Below are 23,141 nucleotides of genomic sequence, written 5' to 3'. Positions count from 1 at the left end.
ATCAGTTTCAGCCATCAACTGGGAAAAAAATTAAATAGTGTGAGCAGTTATAAGGTGTATGGAATCATTAAGAGCCCACTCAGATTCACCAAAACAGACCGTGGAAGCAGTCATGGAGGAGGGCATAATGCACTCACCATGGAGCTTCTTGACTTGAATGTGGTCCCTGGACCCTGAAGGCAAAGGAGCTGGCTGTTGGAGGTAGGCGGAAGGCACACTGTTGAAGCAGTCAGGCACCTCGGAGGAGAGAGAGAAACAGGGCAACCATGGGCTGAAGATTGAAGTCATGTTTGGCTGGAGGAAGAGAATGGAAGAGACAGCAAAGAACACGGAGAAGTGAGAGAACAGGGAGAAGAGCGGAGAAGTGAATTCACAACTCCAGGGGGAACAGTGTTGCGGACTGTGTGTTGATCCGGGGTCAGTTACTACAGGAAGGTGAAAGAGAAGGAGGATGGGGATGGGCCGTTGGTGGGAAGTACTTCCCTCAGCACGAGGGGCCCTGCCCTAGGCCCCTGACTCCACTCCCACTTCAACCCACAAGAGCTCACAGGATCCAAGCCCTTCCTGGGTTCCTGAATACATGGGGCTTCCAAATTCCCTGCACAAACAGCCCTGGGGCCTTAACTGGCTCTGTCTTGCTGAAGACAGTGACCAAGGGGTAACTCATGGAGGCTGGGTTACACAGCCTGCGGGCCCACCAGCTGGACACGTGAGAGGCCCTTCAGGGAGGTAGGAATCTGAGATGACAGGAGCAGCAAGGTCCAGGGACTGACTCTAGCTGTGCCAGGACAGTCACGTTGAGGAGCAGACCTCCCTAGTGTCTGAGAGTTATAAATCCCCACCTTCCAGATCTTCATACAGGTGAATTTGTCGAAGAGTGAAACAATTTTTTTTTGACAGGTTTTCAATTCGATTTAGGACTTTTGAATATTCAAACCACTGACGTGTTTTTACACTTTCCCTGGGCCAGCAAGTTAGGGGACTGACCCAGGCCTAGCTCTTGGGTCCCGAGTTCAGAGTGGGAATCATCGAACACTTATCATTTGGGTGGAAGGAAACGCACCCGTGTGATGTCGAAGGTAAACTGAGGAGGTGTGAGAGCTCTCATCTAAGAAGGCTGACCTGGCAAGCAAAGTATGCCTGTCAAAGCCTTCTGTCAATGAAGCACCACGAAATCTCAACCTCAGGCCCCCCGGCACGTGGTCGGGCATCTGAAGCCAAATACAATGGGTGAGGTGGCAACAACAAATAAACAAGAGGCTTCCCATTACCACCTTCGGCCAGGAATGTTGCCAACTACAAGCCCAAATCTAAGAATAGAGGGAAGGGAAATTAACATGTGGATGCCACCTATACATTTTCACATATATTACAGATTATTGCAGGCAAATGGGTATTTGCCCCAGGACAGAGAAGGTGAATAAGGGCTTTAAAGGATTGGATATGATTTCTATCTCTCTAAAGCTAAAACTGGCATCCAGAAACATCCTTCTGACAGCAAGAATGCCTCATTATTATTATTTTTATGTATTTACTTTTTTTTATTTTTGAAGGACAGAGAGAGAGACAGAGTGTGAGTGGAGGAGGGGCAGAGAGAGAGGGAGACATAGAATCCAAAGCAGGCTCCAGGCTCAGAGCTGTCAGCACAGAGCCCGACACAGAGTTCGAACTCACGAACTATGAGATCATGACCTGGGCTGAAGTTGGACGCTTAACCGACTGAGCCTCCCAGGTGCCCCAAGAATGCCTCATTATTAGAATGGATCTTTGGATGATCCTCTGGGTCCTCTGGTCCCTGGCACCGAAGTCTTGAGACAGGGTCTGAAATGCAACTGTGGGTGACATTACAAAAGGTATTTCTGTCCCGACAAAGGGGCTGGTCTAGGGATAGTAACAGCTAATAGTTTTTCATTCTTGAACACACGACTATGAGTTATATAAATCTATCTTTGATCATCGAAGAAAGCAAATGCATGCAAGTCAATAAAATACAAAAATTAGATCGGATTACCATTGATATAAACAAAATCATCAGATTTCATTTGGCAGTTGTGTGGCTATCTTAAGGAAGATATTTTGACATTTCCACAATGGTCTGAGTGACCAGCCATCAAGGTGGCCCCCATCTTAACCCACATGGCAGACCTGGCCTCTGTCTTCCATTTACAACAGAACTCTACTCTTGCTGAAAATTAGCTTTATTTTGACAAGGCCAGTAGGAAATGGAACATTTAAGGAACTCTTTCTTGCTTGAGTAGTAGTATATTAAAATTTTGTGTTTAAAAATTAAACTTTGCGTTTTAGGTATGCATTTTTTCTGAGTTAATTAAAATGTGAATTAATTTCTGAGATCTTACGAGACTGGCCCCAGGGCAAATAGACTTTCTCTCACAGGTCCTTAAATTAACTCTGCATAGGCTTGTAAAGTCGTCTGTTTTCCAGTGCTCTTGTTTGTGAGAACCAGAAGGCAATGGCCTTTCCCTCTTAATTTATGTATTCATTCAGCACATATTTATTATCACCCTTGTGCCAGACACAGTTCCCAGGCCCTCGATGAAGCTATGAGCAAGCCCCTGTTCTCAAGGAGTCTGTGTTCAGGGTGGGAAAAGCAGATATTAACAAATAGTTAAACACAACAGAAATTGCACTCCTACTCCACAGAGGAGCCCTAAAAAGGCTTTTTAATTCAGTTTAACTAGTTGCCATTGATGGAAGGTTTCTATGTGGGCCAACGCGTTTGCGTTGAGCGTATTATCTTTCTTGGAGGATACAAGGATATATGGTATGAGTATAAAGACTGGCTCTACCACCAGAGAAAGCCCGTGGTCATACCCCCTTCTTGTTCATTTTCTTCGTCACTCCATGAGGAACACTTTTAACCTCTAAAATTTTGTCTTGTTTTTGTTTTCTTCGTTGTCGTGCATAGATTTTTGGTGTCTCTACAGTAGAATATTTTCTCCCCCAGACACAAGAAAAAGTGTGTTCAAGTTAAACAGACTAATCGTATTAGTTTGAGGATTCAAATAATGTGGTGTATGAAATTCTGAACTTATGGCATTTTTATATGCAAAATCTGATATGCATTTTTGTGAAACCACAAGGACAGGGCAGAAAGTAGTTTGCAATGCAGAGAGTCCAGGATTTAAAGGTAGAATTTCAAGGTGGAATTGTCCATTACTCAGCTCTGTCACTCACAACCTGGGTGACAAAAGGCAAGTGACCTTTACTATTACAAACCAGCCACAGGTGGAACACAGAACTCCCTCTGCCTCCCCGAATAAAGACCAAATCCGGGGCACATGGGTGGCTCAGTTGGTTAACTGTCTGACTCTTGACTTCAGTTCAGGTCATGATCTTACTGTTTGTAGGTTCGAGCCCCACATCAGGCCCTCCACTGACAGCGTGGAGCCTGCTTGGGATTCTCTACCTCTGTCTCTGCCCCTCCCCCCACTGGTGTGCACACACAAAATAAATACATCAATTTAAAAAAAAAAACAAAAGACAAATCCATTCTGGTTAAACAGAAACGTGAGTCATGAGTTCCCTTCTTTGACATCTTTGTAGAATATTTGTTTTTAAACCACGGTTTGTTTGCCATAATCACCCATCTGTTGATCATACGCGCTCACGTGATGCCCTTACTATGTGTTATGGCTGACTCAGAAGGCTACACAGAAGGTACATTAAGCACTTGCTAACTGTCCCTTTTGTCAAAAATTCGAGTTAGTTTCCCTTTCGCGTATTTGAGTAAGTGGATGTTCGGCAATCTGGGGCTTAAGTCATTTTCCCGATTGCCTCTGTTAATTCACTTTATAAACACAGATACATAAATCATGCAATTTGAGATGACCAGTGAGATTAAAAAAAAAAATCTTTCAGCAGACACTTATGGGGATGAGCACTGGGTGTTAGGGAATGAATCACTGGATTTGACTCCTGAAATCATTATTGCACTATATGCTAACTTGGACATAAATTAAAAACTAAAAAATAAAACAAAATCTTCCAGCTAGTTCAAAAGTAAAAAAAAAACATGTCATAAAGTTTTAAGATGTCAAATAAAAAATCAAATTACTTATTAATCATTTGAGATTATTGTAGTAAGTGAATAAATGAATTAATAAAAGGCAACAAATTAAAGCCATAAGTGTATACTAACCATACTTTTCTAAACACGTGTAATCTGATCACATGAACATATATATGTGTGTGTGTGTGTGTGTGTATGCACGTTATAAACACACATATATACATGCTTGAAAATCTATTGTTTCTCAACATATTGTCATAAAAAATCTCAAATATGTAATTGGATACTGGGCTCCTTTAGCAAAATTGGCCTCCAAATATTGAAGGTTCAGGAAACAAGGTATTTCTGGAAGCAGAACAACCATTTCAACTAGTCCAACAAGTGCCCTTGCTCTCCAGAGACTCAAAATAGCAACTAGCATCCACTAAGAGCCAACCTTGTACAAGGAGCTCTCCTAGGTCATAGATATACAACCATGTAGATACCCATACACATCATTTACAGCAACACACATCATTTACAGCAACCCCATAATTAAATATTCTTACTCCTGTTTTTGCAAGTAGGAAATTAAGGCTTTAGATCTGACATAGTATCTTTGACCCGAGACTCCACAGCTAGTTAGTGGTTCATTTCCTTCTCCTGCTCTTGCTTCATCATTATTTCTTATTTCTTCCTGGGCCAGGGACCTGGGAGGCGGTTGAGGGGAGGGGGGAAGCAGACTGGGACCCAGAGTTCTACCCCCACCTCCGCATGTAGGTAAATAGACTATAGACGCCACCCATGGGAGGGTGGCAGAAGGGGATCACAGGACAGTGACAACCAAGAAAATACCTCCTTGTCTGAACACCAGTTTCTCTTTCCCAGGCATGTTTAGGAAGGACCCTGTGTCCTGAAATGCATGTCTGTGCTTCACACATTCTTGATTTTATACACATTCTGCATTCACAGAAGTGTGAGCATTTAGTCTGTCTTTCAACCCAGGTGGATTTGTAAAGTCTTCGCAGGCAATATTACACTGCTTTTACTTCTGTATGGCACCTAAAATAGTTCTGGATGCAACACTGATACTTAGTTCATTTCTCAGCAATTTTTTTTCAAGGAAAGACTATAATGACAAATGTAAATGTCTAGCGACAGACATATTCTACTATCCAGTGTTTCTCACCCTCACATTGTTTAATATGTTTTGCAAGCAAGTTAGAGCTTCACATTTGTATTCCCAAGACAAATAATGGTTTTTACCCTCTAATCTAACAAGACTAGAGAAAGTAATCGGGTCCTGCCCGATTGGGCTATGAAACCTGCCATTGGATGGTCTTGGGACTTGCATTTGGTAAATCATCTGCTAAAGCCAACATGTTACAGCATTCCTTCTGATAAGGGAAATGACTCAGCATCTAACCTACATTTCTGATTCTGTCCATTTTTAAGCACTCCGACAATTGCTGCCTTCTAACCTGTAATTCATCAAAATTGCCACCTAAAGGTATCTACCGCTTTGTGGTTCTGGTGACTTCCGCTCCACGTAAACAGGTCTACTTGTCCCCTGCTGGATTTGCCTGTCTCTTGAGACTCCAGGGTGACATCCGTTCTCTGATGGGTCTAAGAAAAAAGTTGCTGCTTTTCAGATGGGAGTACTAATTCCTAAGCCCTTCACTTGTGAGAGCTGAAAAAGGATGTTCTGACCTTTATTTCTCAAGACAATAGCTCATGTAGCAATTGTTTCAAGTAGCCACTTCCCTTTTAAATAAATGAAACTTCTTATTTTTTTATTTTTTTTAATTTTTATTTATTTGGAGAGAGGGAAAGAGAGAATGAGCTGGGGAAGGGCAGAGGTGGGGGGTGGCAGGGACAGAGGATCCAAAGCGGGCTCTGTGCTGACAGCAGAGGGCCCGACGTGGCGCTCAAACTCACAAACCATGAGATCATGACCTGAGCCGAAGCCAGACACTTAACTGACTGAGCCACCCAGGTGCCCCAATAAATGAAATTTTTTAAAAGAAGTAGCAGCAGCAGCCAATAGATGTGGGAATGCATTAATATCGTTAGCAATACATTCACCTTTTTTTTTTTTTGTCATTCCATGTTGCTTTCACATACATTCAAAACTGCCATTCGAGGTCAAGAAGGTGATTATTCTTGGTGAAGGACGTGGTGCTGGGAGTAACTAATTCATCCAGGAGCACATGGCCAGCTAGCTAGTGCAGAACAGAGGTTCAAGCCAGGCCATGACTGCAGTAACTTTTTTAAAAGGCATGAAACCCCCAATTTTGGTATTTCCCTTCTTAATCCGTGCCACCAATTGCTATGTTCAAGTGGTAGCTGTAGGCTTTTCTTCAGAGAAAAGTGGATGAAAGGAGAAAGAAAAAGAGGGTGGTAACTATATGCTCAAGGGTAGATTTTTGCTGAATATTGAAAGGGAAGAATTGGGGGTGCCTGGGTGGCTCAGTTGGCCAAGCATCCGACGTCAGCTCTGGACATGACCTTGAGGTTCGTGGGTTTGAGCCCTGTATCGGGCTCTCTGCTGTCAGCACAGAGTCCACTTCTAGTCCTGTGTCTTCCTCTCTCTCTGCCCCTCCTCTGCTCATGCTCTCCCTCTCTCTCTCTCTCTCTCTCTCTCTCTCTCTCTCTCTCTCTCTCAAAAATAAATAAACATCTAAAAAGTAAATAAATAAAGGGGAAACTTGAATACTTAGTTTAAGTGGACAGGCCACAGAGTGGCAGAGCGTGAGCGGAGAAGTGAGTGGTGAGCTAGGCCCACCAGGGGCTGAGCAGGGACAGGCGGGACCAGGAAGAACGACTCCTGTTTCCCCTTTGAGTCTGGAGGAATCGAGACGGGTAAATACAGGGGGTCGTAATTGGGCAGGGATTCAAAATCCAGGAGCGGTGCACTTGAAGGCTGCCAGGTGGGTTCTCTGGAAGCTGAGTCTGAGACAGAGCACAGGGTACAGGTGTGCACTGGGATTGCACCTGGGAAGGGAGAGGGAGGGTGGGGACTGGGCAGACTAAGGAGTCACACTGCCGTTGGACCCGACAGAGCCTCAGCCACCTACAAGGCCCAGGGGCAAACACTGCCCCTGGTGGCTGGTGTTGGGACAAACCAGCTTGGCAGTCCCCTCCCTGTCCCGGGCAGCAGAGTGGGGCCATAAGATGTCATGACCTCAGATGGGGCAAGTGTCTGCAGCTCAGGGCACAGCTCTGTCGCTACGGCCCCTCCTTGAGGGGAGCTGGGCCCCTGTCTCTACTGTCTGCACGTTCACGAGAGCTTTTACACCTGTGTCAGATGAGGTCGCATTTTGAGGATGAAGTGTTAGAGGTTAATTAAGAAGGATGGTGATGGTTTGGAGAGTCCCCAAGGGAGACGAGAGGGATGCTGGCCAAAGGAGAGTGAAGGGCAAGCCTCCCCCAGGTCCTGATTGAGAGCAGACCCCAAATCTGCAGCAGCAGCACACTCAGCAAGGACGCGGCATCGAGTCAATGTCAGGATGTCTCTTAGACCTCCTAGCCCCCGCTGCTACACGAGCTGTGATTGGCAAGACTGGACCTGGAGAAGGAAAAGCAGGTGCAGTGAGGGGGGGGTGTTGCCTGGAGAGGTGAGAGGTCAAGAGAGGCCACTTAACCAATAAGCAAAGCACCTGCAGGGCTGGAGCTCAGAGCTGAGGCCTCTGGGAAGGGAAAGGGCACGGTGGTGCAGGAGACCCTAACAGGTGCCACAGTCACCCAGCTGGGTGGTCAGTGAGCGCATGGCAGGTGACTCATCCACGGAACACCTGCTGTTGAACAATTGCCACAGCCAGGCACTGTTCCAGGAGTGGCCGATACAGCAGTGACAAGGCAGCGGCCATCCCTGCCTTTTGCATTTCAGCAGTGGGTGACGGAAAATACATGAGGTATAGGGTACGTTAGAAGCTGATTTCGCTATGGAGAAAATACAGCGGCGATGAGGGTGCTGGCAGTGGTGAAAACAGACTGCAGTTTCACACAGGGTGGTCCCAAACAGCCCCACTGAGAAGGTGACATTTGAGAAAGGACTGGAAGGAGGCCGGGAGCCCTCCATGCAGATGTCGGGACCAAAAGCTCTCTGGAGAGAGGGAGAAGCAAGGGCCAAGGCCTGAGACAGCCTCCTGCTGGGTGGTCAGGAGCACAGGGCAGGCGACCATGGCCTAAGGGCTCAGAGACTGCAGCACCAGCCTGCAGGGCACGTGGGAGGGTGGCATGAGTCCCACATGCACATCGTAATGGGACCCTTTGATCTGCTATCTCAAGAGAAGATTGTCCATCCGGGGCCTGAAAGCAGAGGATGCTGGCCACGGTGAGGATTTGACCGGTCCAAGTAGACAGCTGAGGCTTCAGAAGATGACCCATGGCCATGTGCGTGTGGAGGCCCTGTGTGAGGAATCTGGAAAAAGCAGGAGTCCCTCACCACCATTAGCAGCACGCCATGGGGTCTTTCTTTGCCAGGCTCTTTCTTCCTCCCGCACCTCCACCCCTCCTCCTTACACCACTGAATTCTTCGTGTGTATCTTGTGTTTCCAGTTCTGTGACTTTCCAACTCACCTTCACACTAAGTTTGAGTCTGACCGTTTCCCACACCGGTGTTCCTGTGGTGACCACCATTACAGATGCGCCTTCATGGTCTCTCAAGTATCTTGACTCCTCCCAAGTCTTCCCTTCTAACTAATGCTGGGACTGTCCTTGTTTATTGTATTTTATTCCACCTACCAGGTGTTCCGGGTAATTATCTAGTCTTCTGTGAAAGATGTTTATATTGGAACACTCATTGACATCAATCCTTGTAGTTACATCTTAGGAGAATGTTAGAATACAAATCTTGAAGACAGGCTAATTTTAAATTCTGTTTCTTATTTTACCTGGCATTAAAATAAGTCAAATCAGTTTTTCTCAAATGGGAGGGATGTAAAGGATGACTTTAGGAAAAAAAAAAAAAAAAAGGTCCTCTAAAACTTCTAAGGTTAAATGTGATTATTTCATAAAATAATCTCTCTTAAATATGTCTAGAAATAAATTTAGACATAAATGTTTTATGCTTATACAAGTGGAAAGCCCAAATGAACACTTATAAATTAAATATAAATAAAATCACAAAACCGAAAAAGTATTCCAGTTAACTCTATGAATTTGGTATGGCGGGTGCTAGCATTTGCTGAAACGAAGTTATTCTTGGGATGCAAACGAGGTCCTGGACGGTTGGCCAGCCTCGCCTGATCAGAGCATGCCTACAACCCCTACAACCCTGTGCCCCTACTGCCTCCTTCATATGAGCCTCCTACCCTTGGTGCCAGACCCTGGGACCCCCATGTGTGGGGAATGCATCCCTGGAACTCTGTTCTCTCCTTAGTTTCACAGAAGCACTTGTTCCCAAGATGGTGTAAAAGAACTGACATGAGACTAAACTTCCACTGTGGTTTTTGTGGGGGAGTTTTTTGTTGTTGTTTTGTTTTCAGAAAGTTTATTTTATTCTATTCTATTCTATTCTATTCTATTCTATTCTATTCTATTCTATTCTATTCTATTCTATTTTTAGAGGGAGAGTACTCAAGTGGGAGGGAATGGGAAGAGAGAGAGAATCCCAAGCAGGCTCCACACTCAGCACAAAGCACAGGGAGGGGCTTGATCCCACGACCCTGGGATCATGACCTGAGCCGAATTCAAGAGTCAGACACTTAACCAACTGAGCCACCCAGGAGCCCCCCACCACGGTTTTTGGGTTGAACTGCGGCCAAATGATCCAGCGTAACTTTTACTAATTGTCCAGATAATTATCAGAGTAGCAACTCTGACATGAACAACATCTCAGAAAGAACCTTCAGGCTGCATGTCTGTGGTGTCCCGTTGGACAAACACAGTTCAAGTACAGTTTCTAATGTCAAGGATCTACTTTCTCTTCTTTATAGTACTGGGCATGCCTGAGGCAATTAACATACTACATTTTTCCACCAAAACGTTCACCTCAGGATTTTCTTTTCTTTCCTTGGCCTATAGTCAGGTGGTGACTTCGTCTGTTATACATTTTGTTTATATTTTTAAAATTCTTTTGTCCTACTTGAGTAAACATTTATAAACCACTTTCTGTTATAATATCAAAGACTGGATCAAATACAATATCAAAAACTAAAACCGTGTTTCAACGTTTTACATGACCACCGAATTTCAGAGTTGGAGCTGACACAGTCAAATTCGTCTCTAAAATATCCTGCAGAAATTGTCATTTAGTCTGTGTCTGAAAAGCTGCAGTTCCTAGCTTATAAAGCAATATATTCCAGTCTTCAGTTAGAAATTTCTTTACATTGAATCAAAATCTATTGCTGTAATTTGTGCCTGTTTGTGTTCATCCTGCCTTCTAGAATAAAGCACAAATCTAATCTCTTGCAAAGGATAACTCCTTCTCCCCTCCCCCATGAATACGACAGCTCCCTCCTTCCTCAGCCTGCCTCCCACCCAGACAGACATCCTCAGTACTGTCCATCGTTTGTACAGCACAATGCAGAATAACATGGAAAAACAGCACAGTGATTGCTTTGCTACATTTTGCAGACAACACAACTCCTTAGCAGAAACTTCAACAGATTATGTGATCCAGGGATTGTATCTAAGAAAGAGGCTTTTGTGTCCATTTTTGTTAGTAGAGCGAATATTATAAAGGACTACAAAGTAATATGTAAAATTATCCTATTAAAAGGACAGGGATGGAACATATTTTAAATGGTAACTAAGCATGTGCTGGCATGCATATATATAATGTATTTATCTATTTCTCTTTACAACTGAAGAAAGAAAATGTGAAAGCCTGAATAGGCTCTTGTTGACTGGGTAGGGGGGAAGGTGACGGCAACCAGGCTTTCCTGGCTCGCTTCCCAGGTCCTTTCCATAAAAGCCCCTTTCCAAACTGAGAAACAGGATCCTTATGGTCTTTTTTCTTTGTTTTTTTTTTTTTAAGTTTATCCATTTGTTTTGAGAGAGAGAGAGCACATGGGAGGGGCAGGGAGAGAATCCCAAGCAGGCTCCACACTGTCCGTGCGGAACCCAATGTGGGGGGTTGGTGTGGGGCTCAAACTCACAAACCACAAGACCTCGACCCAAGCTGAAATCAAGAGTTGGGTGCTTAACCAACTGAGCCCCCCAGGTGCCCCAAGAATCCTAATGGTCTTGACAGAGCCTCCTGGAAGAACCAGACAAGGTTCTACACTACAGCCAAATCCCATGAAGATATGATATCTGGCGACCCTGTCTTCATTCTTAACTGTCCGTGTGCAGAGCCCAGTCTTCAGAGTTGAGGAAGTGAGACATGACATCCAAGTGAAATGCACCTATACTCACCAACTCTCCCACTCTGGCCCCACAGAATCCTGGCTGTATAACAGGGACAAGTAATGTCCTGGGTAGAAGTGTTATGGTGGCCTAAAACTCCACAAAGCCCAGGTCACAATCAGGAGGGAGAAAAGACCTGGCTGGGCTCACCTGTGGCCCCTTCCCAGTGTCACAGTGGGGGACCAGGCAGCAGCCATAGCTCCCTTGGAGGTATGGCTTTTTTGTTGGTGGTGAGAACATGTTTTGCAGGTAGGTGTTTGCGTCTTCCCCAACAACACTGCGGCTCATAGTCATAACAGCACGTGAGAGCACATTACCGCCCAGAATGGGAAAAACATGTTTACGATTAATTCTTTTCTCCAACAGCTGGCTGCCCCAACTCCTTGATTAAAGAGCTCCATCACTTCAGGATCCTTGGAGAAGAGCAGGTGAGTCAGCCTCTCAAAGGCGGTGCCAGGGTGTCGTGAAAGACAGACACTAATGAGACAGTTTGGGTGCTCTCCAGGGAGGTAGAGTGTGTCTCCTGACCCTTGGCGCCCTAAAATGGGGAAGGAAGCCACGCCGCAGATATGTGTGAGGACACTCTTTTCCTCTTCTATCCATCAGATCTGACAGGTTATTAATTGGTACATCTGCCAGAGCATTTCGTCTCAGGACGCCAGCAGTAAGCAGGCCCGACGTAGCGGCAGATAGGCAAACGAGTAAGTGCCCAGATATATTATGCCTAAGAGCCCAGTTGTCACAGACAGTCCTGACATGATGGCAGCGGGCAAGTGTGCAAGCTGTCCTCGCCAGACTTTTGCACTCGGTGCACATTATCCATATTTCACCACAGCCACTTTCTCTATGGATGTGAACGTGTGACTTATACACAAAGGATGGCCCATCAAAAGTAGATGATTTGAGTAGTGTGGTGCTCAGCGAGATGTCAGATTTTAAACAGATGTGCTAAGTAAATAATTCAAGGTGCTAAATTACACACGCGCGCGCACACACGTACCTTTGACCACGTCAAAACAAATTTCTTGGTCTTTACATAGAATTAGTTTCCATGGTATTATGTTAAATCTTGATGTCAAGTTATTTTTGAAACACTTACACCAAGTAGTTGACAACATGGTGGTTTACTCCCAAGGGTCGTCTTTGCCAAGTCTGAACGGGAAAACCTGCAAAGGGAGATGGGGCTGCTCAGTGTCGTTGATAAGTTTTTGGTTTGTGTGTTTTTCTTTGGTACGTGTATGTTGCAAGTTTGGACCCCACCGTGTCCAATACTAAATTAAAAGCAGAAAGGGATTAATTGGGGGAGGATAAAAAAAACTGGAATTATTTCCAACTCCCTGAGTTAATAGGTTTCAGCATGCTTCCTTCATTATTTAAAGACTGCAAATTCCAGAATTCAGCGGGCATAAGTGTTCATTCAAATATAAGGAATATCAGTTATCCTCCATTGCAGGTAAGAGTTGTCAACTGGCTCCCTCAGACATATCTATTTATGAAACACATGAATCTCACAGCCGTTTTCCTGTGAGATTTCTTGAAGTAAGAATTACTGATTGTTACCCTGACATTTCTGCCCAGATAATGGAGCTTTCTCTTCTAACTTGTACCAATATTTGCAAATTATTTCCATATTTGTGTTAGAGTCATTGGTGATTAGCAGGGAAAGAAGCCAACTGCAATCATCTCCTTAGATCTGCATAAAAGTCAGGCCACTTTGTATTCTCCTAGAAATTTAATCAAGCCATAATCAAAATCAATATTATTCTGATTAGTTGTGCAACACGGAGACATAGTGCATTACAGCAATATTGATCTTTATTTCCTGAAAAAAAAAACACTTTTCCTTCCTTCTTTGCTTTCATTCAGCAGGTGCTTACTGAGCACCTACTCAGGTGCTGTATACCATTTTTAGTTATAGGGATAAAGAAATGAAAAAGAAATACCTATCAGGGGAAAACTGCTAAGTTATATACACACAAACATGTTCAGTATATATTGTGCTAGGTGCTTTTTATAGCCATGGAGAAAAATAAAGCCAAAAAGAGGGTTGTGGTAGCTGGGGGAAGAGGTGAAATTTTATATAAGGTGGTCAGGAAGAACCTCACTGAGCAAGTGATTTGTGAGTGGAGACCTGAATGTATATGTAAACGCATAATGTAAAAAGCATCACAAAATGCAAGGTGTGGTTGGAGTGAGGCAGGAAGAAATCCAGGAGAGTGTGAACCGGAAGCCAAAGGCAGGAGGCATTTCTAGGAGGAGGGCTGATTACCCGTGCCCTGTGCTGACCAAGCAGGATGAGGGGTGAGAAATGAACACAGAATTCATTGGTGACCTTGACCAGGGGAGGGTGGGGGTGAAAGCCTGCTTGAATTGTGTTCATGTGAGATGGGAAGAAGAATGGGAGAGAGCAAATATAGGTACCTTCTTTTTTTTTTTTTTAATGTTTATTTATTCTTGAGACAGAGACAGAGCGTGAACAGGGGAGGGGCAGAGAGAGAGGGAGACACAGAATCCGAAACAGGCTCCAGGCTCTGAGCTGTCGGCACAGAGCCTGACGTGGGGCTCGAACCCACAAACTGTGAGATCATGACCTGAGCCGAAGTCGGATGCTTAACCGACTGAGCCACCCAGGCACCCCTAGGTAACTTCTTTCTTGAGGAATTTAGGTATAAAGGAAAGCAAAGAAATGAGGTAGCTGGGGGTGGAGGAATGTGGAAGCAAGATAATGTTTATTCGCTGGTGGGAATGACTCTGTAGAGGAGTGGGAAGTTGGAGATGCAGGGGAGAGGAGAGACTGTCGGGAACAATGTCCTGGCTCACAACAACTGAGTGTAGGCTCAGCCTGAGACAAGATTACAGGCAGCTCAGCTGGCAGTGGGCATGATGGCAGAATATGGAAGGTGGTTGTCATTTATGCTTCTCTTATCTCAGGGAAATAAGAAGCAAAGTTGTCAGCTGAGAGTGGAGATGGGGGGAGAGATTTCCAGGGAGAGGAAAGGGTAATGACAATGTCATTTAGCAGGGTAGGAAGTGAATAAACTTGAGAAAGAAATGAGTTTGGAGTGAGATCCATCAGCCTGGTGTCCTTCTGTCACATTCAACTGTGTAGACACAACTCCAGTAAGTGCAGAGTTGGGTTTAACTCAGAGTTTGGTTTTCAGCTAGGAGAGCAGAGAGGTGGGATATGAAAAGACAGGGACAGGAAAGGTGGTTGGACCCATTGGTTCCAGGTCCCAGTGGGTCCAAATAATTTTTGTAGGTTGAGTTGGAAGTTTGAGTTTTAGAGTTTGAAGGGTTTAGCTGGAAAAGTAGGTGTTGGCTGAGGCGTGCAGCCAACGTTGAGATTGTGGAGGCATGCAGGGAACAGCTGTGGTGGGGCCAGGGAGGGCCAGAAGGGCTGGTGGCTGAGTTAGGATAGAGAACAAGTTGACTAGAGAAGTTGTGGTCACAGACTCGGGAAGCCAGGGCACTGGAAGGTGTGGCCCGTGTGGACACTGAGATCCTCCAGAATTATCACCAGAGCAGACTTGGAAAGAACTCTGATGAGTCATGAACTGGATCTTCAAGAAATGGGGGTAGAGGGAGCAGAGAGATAGAGAGGGTGAGGGAGGTGGGGCTCAGGAGCTGGCTGTAGATGGAGAAAGAACACCCAACGGAGATTCATGGCTTGAAATTCAAAGCTGGAGGGTTTCAGGAGAGAATAAAACTGTTCTACTTAGAACATAACAGCGTAATGCTTGGTGGTACAAAGTGTGCAGAGAACATTTGAGGGAGCTGTCAGGGAAGTGGCGTCCTAGGGCATGAGCCAGTTTCAGTGAAGAAAGAATGTGAGAGAAACACTGGGAGTAGATTGAAGTCACAGGGCAGTTACTCTGCCTGGCCCTGGCTTCCCCAGCATAGGGGCGGGAGTTGGGGCCACTGAAAGATGGGGTAGAGAAAAGGGGTGTACAGAGCCACATGTGGGTGGGGGGTCAGACTAGAAAGCTGACAAGGGAGCCAGGGACTGCTTTGGGGACTGATATAAACCCGTGCATCAGTCAGGACATTTCTATCCTGATGATACATGACAAAAGCTAGTGGCCTCGGGGCAGGTATGGCTGAGTCTCCAGAGAAAAAGCAGAGCAGCCCCCCTGCTCCTGCCCTTGGGGTGGGCGTTCTAGCCCAGAGCTGGCAAAACATTCCGGCTCTCTCTGGGTGCTTGAGGCAACTTTCATTACTTGATGAAATGAAATGTTATATTAGTGTGTGTTACAAGTGCCCTCGGACACATCATTTCAGTCCCTCAATTGCCAAAGGGAGATAAAAGACAAGGGACCACGTGAACCCTACGGAGCTCCATTTGGAAGTATGTTAGAGGAAATGAGAGCCCAGGGAGAGGCAGGGAGGATGAGGGTGCAGGAGATGAGCACCAAGTACCTCTCAAGGAGGTCAGAGACGAACCCCCTTCCTCTGAGGGTGGGGTGCTTGAGCTTGGAGGCCAACAGTAGTACCACTCGTAAACCATTTCTCAGGGACTGTAGCAAAGGGTAAATAACATGTGTCCATGGGCCCCACTGCCCTCTGCTGCCTGCCTGATCAACAGCACATGCTTAGCAGTCCTGTTTGCAAAGCCTTCGGAAGTCTCTGGGGGTCACACCCACTGTAGAAACCCCTGTGAGGAAAACGGTTCGCAGGTTACCCACCTTCATAGCCTTGCCTTCCGAGGAGCACTGTCATGGCCACAGCAAGGACAAGGGACAAAGAAAGCAATGGTCTTGACCTCCTTTCCAGAAGATTCCACAGCCACCGGAAGTCGAAATATTTTTTGACATTGTGTCATCAAAAACATCTGAAAAAAAAAAAAAAGCTTCAGGGCTGCCAGCCTGGCTCAGTCAGTAGAGCATGTGACTCTTGATCTTGGGGTCGTGAGTTTGAGCCTCACATGCAGCATAGAGAGAACTTTCAAAAAATAAATAAAAACTTTAAGAAAAAAAACTCATAAATTGCAATCCAGGACATAATCTATCGCTTCAATTATATTTTAGGTGTTGTTTGATCTGTTTCCTCCTTACATCTGATTTCAGCCATTCTGATGATTTCTGATGGTTTCTCTATGCAGTGATCAAGGTCCGGCCCTTTCTGTAGCCAATTTATTTCATCAACCCATGACAGGAGTCCAGGGATGAAGAAAACATTAGCAACAGAACAGAAAATACAAAGAGCATTGTGGCGGGCACACCCACAGAGGCTGTCACCAGCTCTCCCGGGGCTAACTACCTGCAAATGAGGAAAAATAAGATTAAGGTTACTGAGGATTTGATGAGTGTTTGTTTTCTGTGTGTGTGTGTGTTTTAATTCTAATACATACAGAAAATAGGCCATCGTCTGCAGAGCAAGGAGAAATGGATTAATCATGAATGTGTGTTTCTCTATAAAGTTATTTTAGATTTGTTACCCAAAAAGGAAATTCTATAATAAGCTGTTTTTCATTATTTTCCAAAAGATGACTGTGGGAGAGTGAGCTGAAAAAAATTATTATTAATAAAAAGGGAAAAAGAAAATGGAAGCAGCTTGGTTTTGGGGAAAGGGTGGTGTTTAGAGCCACAGCCCTGAGTTCTGATGTGGGATTGGGGGTTTTGTGCCTGGGTGAAGGTCAGCAAGGGACCGAACTTCTTTGTGACTCAGTGGTCTCGTGTTCCAGTTCCCAGAGTGGGCAGAGAATGAACTTCATAGACGAAGTGTCTGTCAGCACCGGCACCTGGGACAGAGTCGTAGTTCAGTGAATGGTGTTTCTGATGGGGATTCCTCTCCTCCACGGGGGGTTACGAGAGGCCCCAGGGAGGGATTCCCCTGGTGCTCGTGGTTAAGACCTAACAGAAGCCAGAATTTAGGGAGGGAAAGCAAGACGGGTCCCTGCCTGCGGAGGGGTAGTTTTGTAGCTGTACCTGAGTGCCCCCAAAAGGATACTCTGGAAAATTCCACGGAGGAACAAAAACCCACCTCCTCCGTGCTCAGGGGATTTGAAATTGAAAGGCTGCCATGCAGCTCCCACATTGCTGACAAGCTGTGACTCATTTTGACAGAACATTTCCCAGTTTTACCTGCTATTCCTGTTGTTCACATTTGCCGCGGTTTTAGATTTTAGGTTCCTTTTTGCTTTCTTATGAAAGCATGCAAATCAAATATCACCATGGAGAGGTGTCTGTCTTCCTACCACCTTTTGGGTGGTTTTCCAGGGGTTCAGGGTAGTCAGGTGCAGACCCTTCCCAGCCTGACCCCTCGAGTGACCACCAGTATTTAGCAGGCAGCCAATGGCTGGCAAGAAAGGGGAAGCTAACTTGCCCATATGGGATTTGAACCTGTGACCCTTGCTTCATTATAGAACAATATTCTACCCAACTCAACTCTTCTAACTACCTACAGACCACCAAAATACAACCCCATTTGATTATACTCTCTCATGATTCGTTATTTAGATTCCTAAAATGGGAGTTTATTGAAACTTCTATGAACGTTGTGCTTTAAAAATGGATATTTTCCATTTTACGAGAATCCATGAACATACACGTAAAGACTGAATAATTTACTCCTGGAATAAATAAAATATAAACCATACCAATGAGTTGAGATCTTTACCTGATAGGTCACACTAACAGAATGCATTTTCAGAGAAATTTTTAATTTTTTTTTTCTCTTGGGGGCAAAGTAGTATGCTTTGTTAATACTTATTTTCCAAAATGTTGGCGAATACTATGTTGTCGCTTTAAATTATCTTAGTTACCTGTCTGTGGATTATCCATTTTATGAAAGTCTATGTATAAATTTGCAAACTAGTTTTAATAACAGCTTAAACAGCATTACTCAGCAGGTAAGTATGAAACTGTCTACACAAACACAGGCGCGCGCACACACACACACACACACACTCACTCTCTGATTCCAAAGACAAACGCTAAAGAAGTGATTTTTTTTAAGGGAATTTGCTACTTTTGCACCCACCTGACAATAGATTCCACACAGGCCTAGTCCATGTTGCAAATTAATCATGTTCCTTCAGTCCTGTTTGTAAAACGCTACCCATTATTGATGAGGAAAACAATCCCTTGCAGATTATGCAAGTACTATCGAATCAGCATTTCTTCATGTTCACCAATTTATCACTTTGCCACTGTTGTGTGTATTTTGCGCTCAGACACATGTAAATATTCTGCTCTACTCCCTGCTAGTTTGTTACAAGGCTCCAGTAAACATATAGTAGGTTTCTTTCAATGAATTGTCATTTTTATGCCAGTTTAGTAGTTGAGAGGAATCTATGGAAATGTGGGCCATATCTTGAAGGGAACCGAATAAGTGTCTTTAATGACACACGTGTAATTACGTCTAAATTCTTTCCTTAGGATACGAAACTTTCTATAAATACTAACTCATTACTGTCTCTAGGTCGAATGTTTGTTCTTACAAAGTTCACAATGTAATAAAAAAAAAAAAGGCAGTGCACTCAGTGGGCATAGGTTTCATTTCAGATGTGTGTACTTTTTAATTATCAGAAATGACCAGGTATATAAGTTAAAATATTTGTCTTCCGTGAGGAAAGAAATTGTATGCTCAAATTCTCTTGAGTGTATCATAAGTAGAATGACTATAATAAAGTCATTTTTTTATATTCCTTAGCTAATGAGTGTAAAGAGGAGCATAATTTTACATTTCATCAGTATTTGGAACCACTACAAATGCCATCAGCAAGAATACTAAAGCATTATTGGACTTTGTCCATAGGTTAACTTCTTCCTAGATAAAAGCTATCATCCTAGTAGTAAAATCACTTAGCTAAATTAAATATATAGGTAATCTGTCATCAAATCAGAAAACAGCCAATTGCTTGAGAGCCATTTATTTAAAATAGAAAAGCCATCCCACATCACTGATATTAATTTCCATTGCCTTTGATTATTTTATTAGAATTATTTAATTGATTGATGCTCACTGGAGTTATATTTCATTAACTCATCCTATAGCAATTTGTTGTTTACCAACTATGGACAAGATACTATAGCAGGGGTGCATGGGTGGTTCAGTCGGTTGAGCGTCCAACTTCAGCTCAGGTCATGATCTCGTGGTTCGTGGGTTCAAACCCCACTTTAGGCTCTGTGCTGACAGCTCAGGGCCTGGAGACTGCTTCAGATGCTGTGTCTCCCTCTCTCTCTGACCCTCCCCTGCTTGTACTCTGTCTGTCTCTCTCTCCAAAATAAATAAACATAAAAAAATTTTTTTAAAGATACTATAGCCAATTCAGGAGATACAAATACACAAAAGGATGAGGGGAAGTGCAAAGGCCCACAGTCAAGTCTGGAGGGACAAGAGACTGTGTCCCCTGAACTCAAAACTTAACCAGCCAAAAATCGCTTTTGAGACCAGGCCTCCCACTGAGCAGAAATGTGCTTGGCACAGAAAAGGGGACAAGGAAAGAGGAAATCCAGTTAAAAGTAGGGCAACAAAGTTGGGAGGTCACAGAAGGTGAGCCCCCATGCGTTTATCCCCAAACCCCCAAAATCGGAAGAGGAAACTCCAGAGGCACGAAGAGCTATTCTGGATCCTACTTGTTTCTAAAGTGTCAGGAGGACTGATTTCATGTAAAACTGTGCAGCAGAAAGAAGCAAGGTTCAATCCCATAAAATTTTTAAGAGGTTACAGAGAATGAAGAACAGAATGATGTCCTGAGAGACAATAAAAGCACGTCAGTCCGGTGGAAGCTAAAGTAACTATTTCAAAAAGAACCATGTTATTAAGAAATTATACAAATAAAAATAAGTAACAGATAGTGTCTTAAAAGAGGAAGTGAAAAGGAAGAAACTTCTAAAAACTGAAAGTAAAGTGAGATAAAGGATTCCAGACATCAAATTCGACAGATTTAGAAGGTAAGGAAGATCCAATATACATATACTAGAAATCCTGTAAGAAACACGTCGAAGCAAGAAAATAGAGCAAATAACTGAAAATCAAATGCAATACAGCTTCCTTGAATCAAAAAAATCGATCAAAAAATGACCAGCATCAAGATATATTCTAACAAAACTACCATATTCTGAAGAAAGAGAATTCCTTTGGGCATCTAGGCGAAAAGATTATCAATTGAATGTATAAAGGGGAAAAAAATTAAATTGTCATCAGGCTTGTCCATAACACCTTACACCAGAAGAACATGGAGTAAGACAGTGAAGATGGTCAAGGGGGAAAAAATGTGAGCCTAGGACTTGATATCCAGCCAAATTCATTTTTAAGAATAAAGATCCCAAATAAACTGTCATGGATATGCAAGTCCTCAATGAATATTTTTCCTATGCACTCCTTCCAAGGAATTTACTAGAGAACAAGCTTCTAACAACCAAAATTACTGGAAAGATATCAACGTAAGAACTTGTGGGGAACATTACGTGTGTTTGTGTGTTTGTGTGTACATGTGTGTGTGTTTACACTTAAGATAACATGAAAAGTAAGAGAAACAAAGCATAGTATGGAACGGGTGTATACTCCAACAAAGTAGATACAGTATTATTATAAAAATTTGGCAATGGGGCTCCTGGGTGGTTCAGTTGGTTAAGCATCAGACTCTTGGTTTTGGCTAAGGTCACGATCTCATGGTTTATGAGATCAAGCCCCAGGTTGGGCCCTAGGCTGACAGCTCAGAGCCTGTTTGGGATTCTCTCTCTCCCTCTCTCTCTGCCCCTCCCCTGCTCGTGCTTTCTCTCAAAAAACAAAAAAAAAATTTTTTAATTTGGCAAAAGAAACGGTAGAGCATGTGAAAATATTTGAGGTTTTTAGTAATCGTATTCATAGTGATAGTATTGGTACTATTATTCTATATCCTTGTATGTGTGTGAGATAAGGCCATTGAGCTATTGTGGGATAGTGTTTTATTCTACCATCCTCTGTGTTCTTAAAAACCAGTGTAGAAGAAGCAAATACAAATGTCAAATAGAAAATGGTAAGTCAAAGCCCTGTTGTTCTGAAACACCTACCTTCTTAGTAAATTTCAAGTATACAATACAGTATTATTCACTGTACTATCGTTTTGTACATTAGATTTCCAGAACTCATGCATCTTATAAAACTAAAACTTTGTACCCATTTTGGCGAGGCCAAGGCATAAAAGTTGAAAGGTCTAGTGGTACAGTACTGAGCTGAGCACCTCAGAGGGTTCCGATAAATATTTACTGAAATCATTCGCAGTTCCATGAGAGGATGTTGTGTGCCACCTCCTTAGGACATAGCTCGTTTCCCAGCTGACATCATCCACTCTCTCCTCTCTTCCCACCCCCTCCCTTCAGCATATAAATATATTATTTCTTCATTTTCAGAAAATCCTTTACAATCCCTCTGTCCCCTTCAGCTGCTATCCAATGTTTCTTTTCTCCTTTTCAGCCAAACTCCTACGGGGAAAAGAACCCATTCTTGCCTCTTGGAATGCCTCTCCTCCAATTCTGTCCTGACTCCATTTGACTCCACTAAGATTTTTGGCTCCATGACTCCACTGAAATGGCTCTTGCCAAGACCCCAATGACATCTGTATTTCCAGCTCCAGCCAGTTTCCAGTAATTTCCTTCTGGGCAGGTTTTGAGACAATTTATCATGACACCCTCACTCAAGTATTTTCTTCCCTTGGCTCCCAGGACACCCACATCCTTTTCATTTCCCACCTGCCTCATAGGCTGCTGCTTCTCAGTGCCCTTTGCTGGCTCCTTCTCATCTTCCCTACAAAGGTTAGATGGTCTCAGCTAGTCTCATGGCTATGGAGATAACACAGAGTCAGGCTGTCAAATCAGACACTCAGGAATCCTAGATGTAACCTTGTGTCACACTCTCCTAATGGCTTCAAAGGCGGGAAAAAATGAGGTGCCCACAAACCACAGAGAAGTCTGCGTCATTTAGCAGAGCTCCCTGGGTCGTTTCTCAGTGTGTCAGGGTGTACTACAGGCAAGACTTAATGAATGAGGTCTCTGAGAAGTACCTGGAATGATCATTAATGTGCAATCTCTCAATTATATAAGCTATCCCATCACTCATCATTCAAGGAATCATTCATCACTTAAGCATTTCCTGCTTAATGTATTCCACAGTTAAGAATCTTTTCTAGCAAATGCCATTGTATGGATGTATCATTAGCGTGTTTACAAGAGGATTTGACCAAGTCATCTTTCTTTCTTTCCTGGGGCCAGAAAAATGAGACAATGCATGGGAGGCCTGGTGCTAACCCTTTTCCTCCCAGCCTCCATGCACATATGATTTCAAATTTTGTATCTACAACCCACTTCTTTCTCCTAAACTCCAAACTCATACATTGTTAGCTACTCAACATCTTACTTAGCTGCATAGCAGTTTATTAAACTGAAGATAAATACAATAGAAATAATGACTCCTTTTCTCAACTCCCAACCTACACACACACACACACACACACACACACACACACACACACAGAGGCACTCACACACATATAGACACACACATGCACACACTGTCCTTCTAAAGTCTTTCCATCTCGGTTATTCATTCTCTGAGTCTGTCTCTGTCTCTGTGTGTGTGTGTGTGTGTGTGTGTGTGTGTGTGTGTGTGTGTCCTTCTGTCTTCTCAGACAAAAACATTATGTTCAGGTTTGACTCTTTTTTTTCTCACACCATGTATCCAATCTGCCTAAAAATTTTGCCATTTTTACCTGCACCATATATCCAGGTGATCCCCACCTCCACCACTAGCTTGCAGGTTTGAGCCACCACCATCCTCCATGTGGATTGCTGAAAACCTC

The 23,141-nt window shown here is 43.8% G+C and overlaps 1 protein-coding gene across 4 annotated transcripts in view; it reads left to right on the top strand.

Annotated features, from left to right (window-relative positions):
• Nucleotides 1–23,141, top strand: part of PRKN (parkin RBR E3 ubiquitin protein ligase) — a 1,341,418-nt gene that overhangs the window by 1,125,353 nt on the left and 192,924 nt on the right. For all 4 annotated transcript variants that reach the window (XM_019831462.3, XM_045058626.1, XM_045058625.1 and 1 more), the window contains one exon: nucleotides 11,729–11,790. In XM_019831462.3, coding sequence (XP_019687021.3) covers nucleotides 11,729–11,790 — 62 coding nt within the window. The remainder of the gene's footprint in view (nucleotides 1–11,728; nucleotides 11,791–23,141) is intronic.

Source organism: Felis catus, chromosome B2 (assembly GCF_018350175.1).
Source record: "Felis catus isolate Fca126 chromosome B2, F.catus_Fca126_mat1.0, whole genome shotgun sequence".
In the NCBI taxonomy this organism is placed as follows: domain Eukaryota; kingdom Metazoa; phylum Chordata; class Mammalia; order Carnivora; family Felidae; genus Felis; species Felis catus.
Note: the sequence above shows the minus strand (reverse complement) of the source record. Positions and strands in the feature narration are given on the sequence as shown.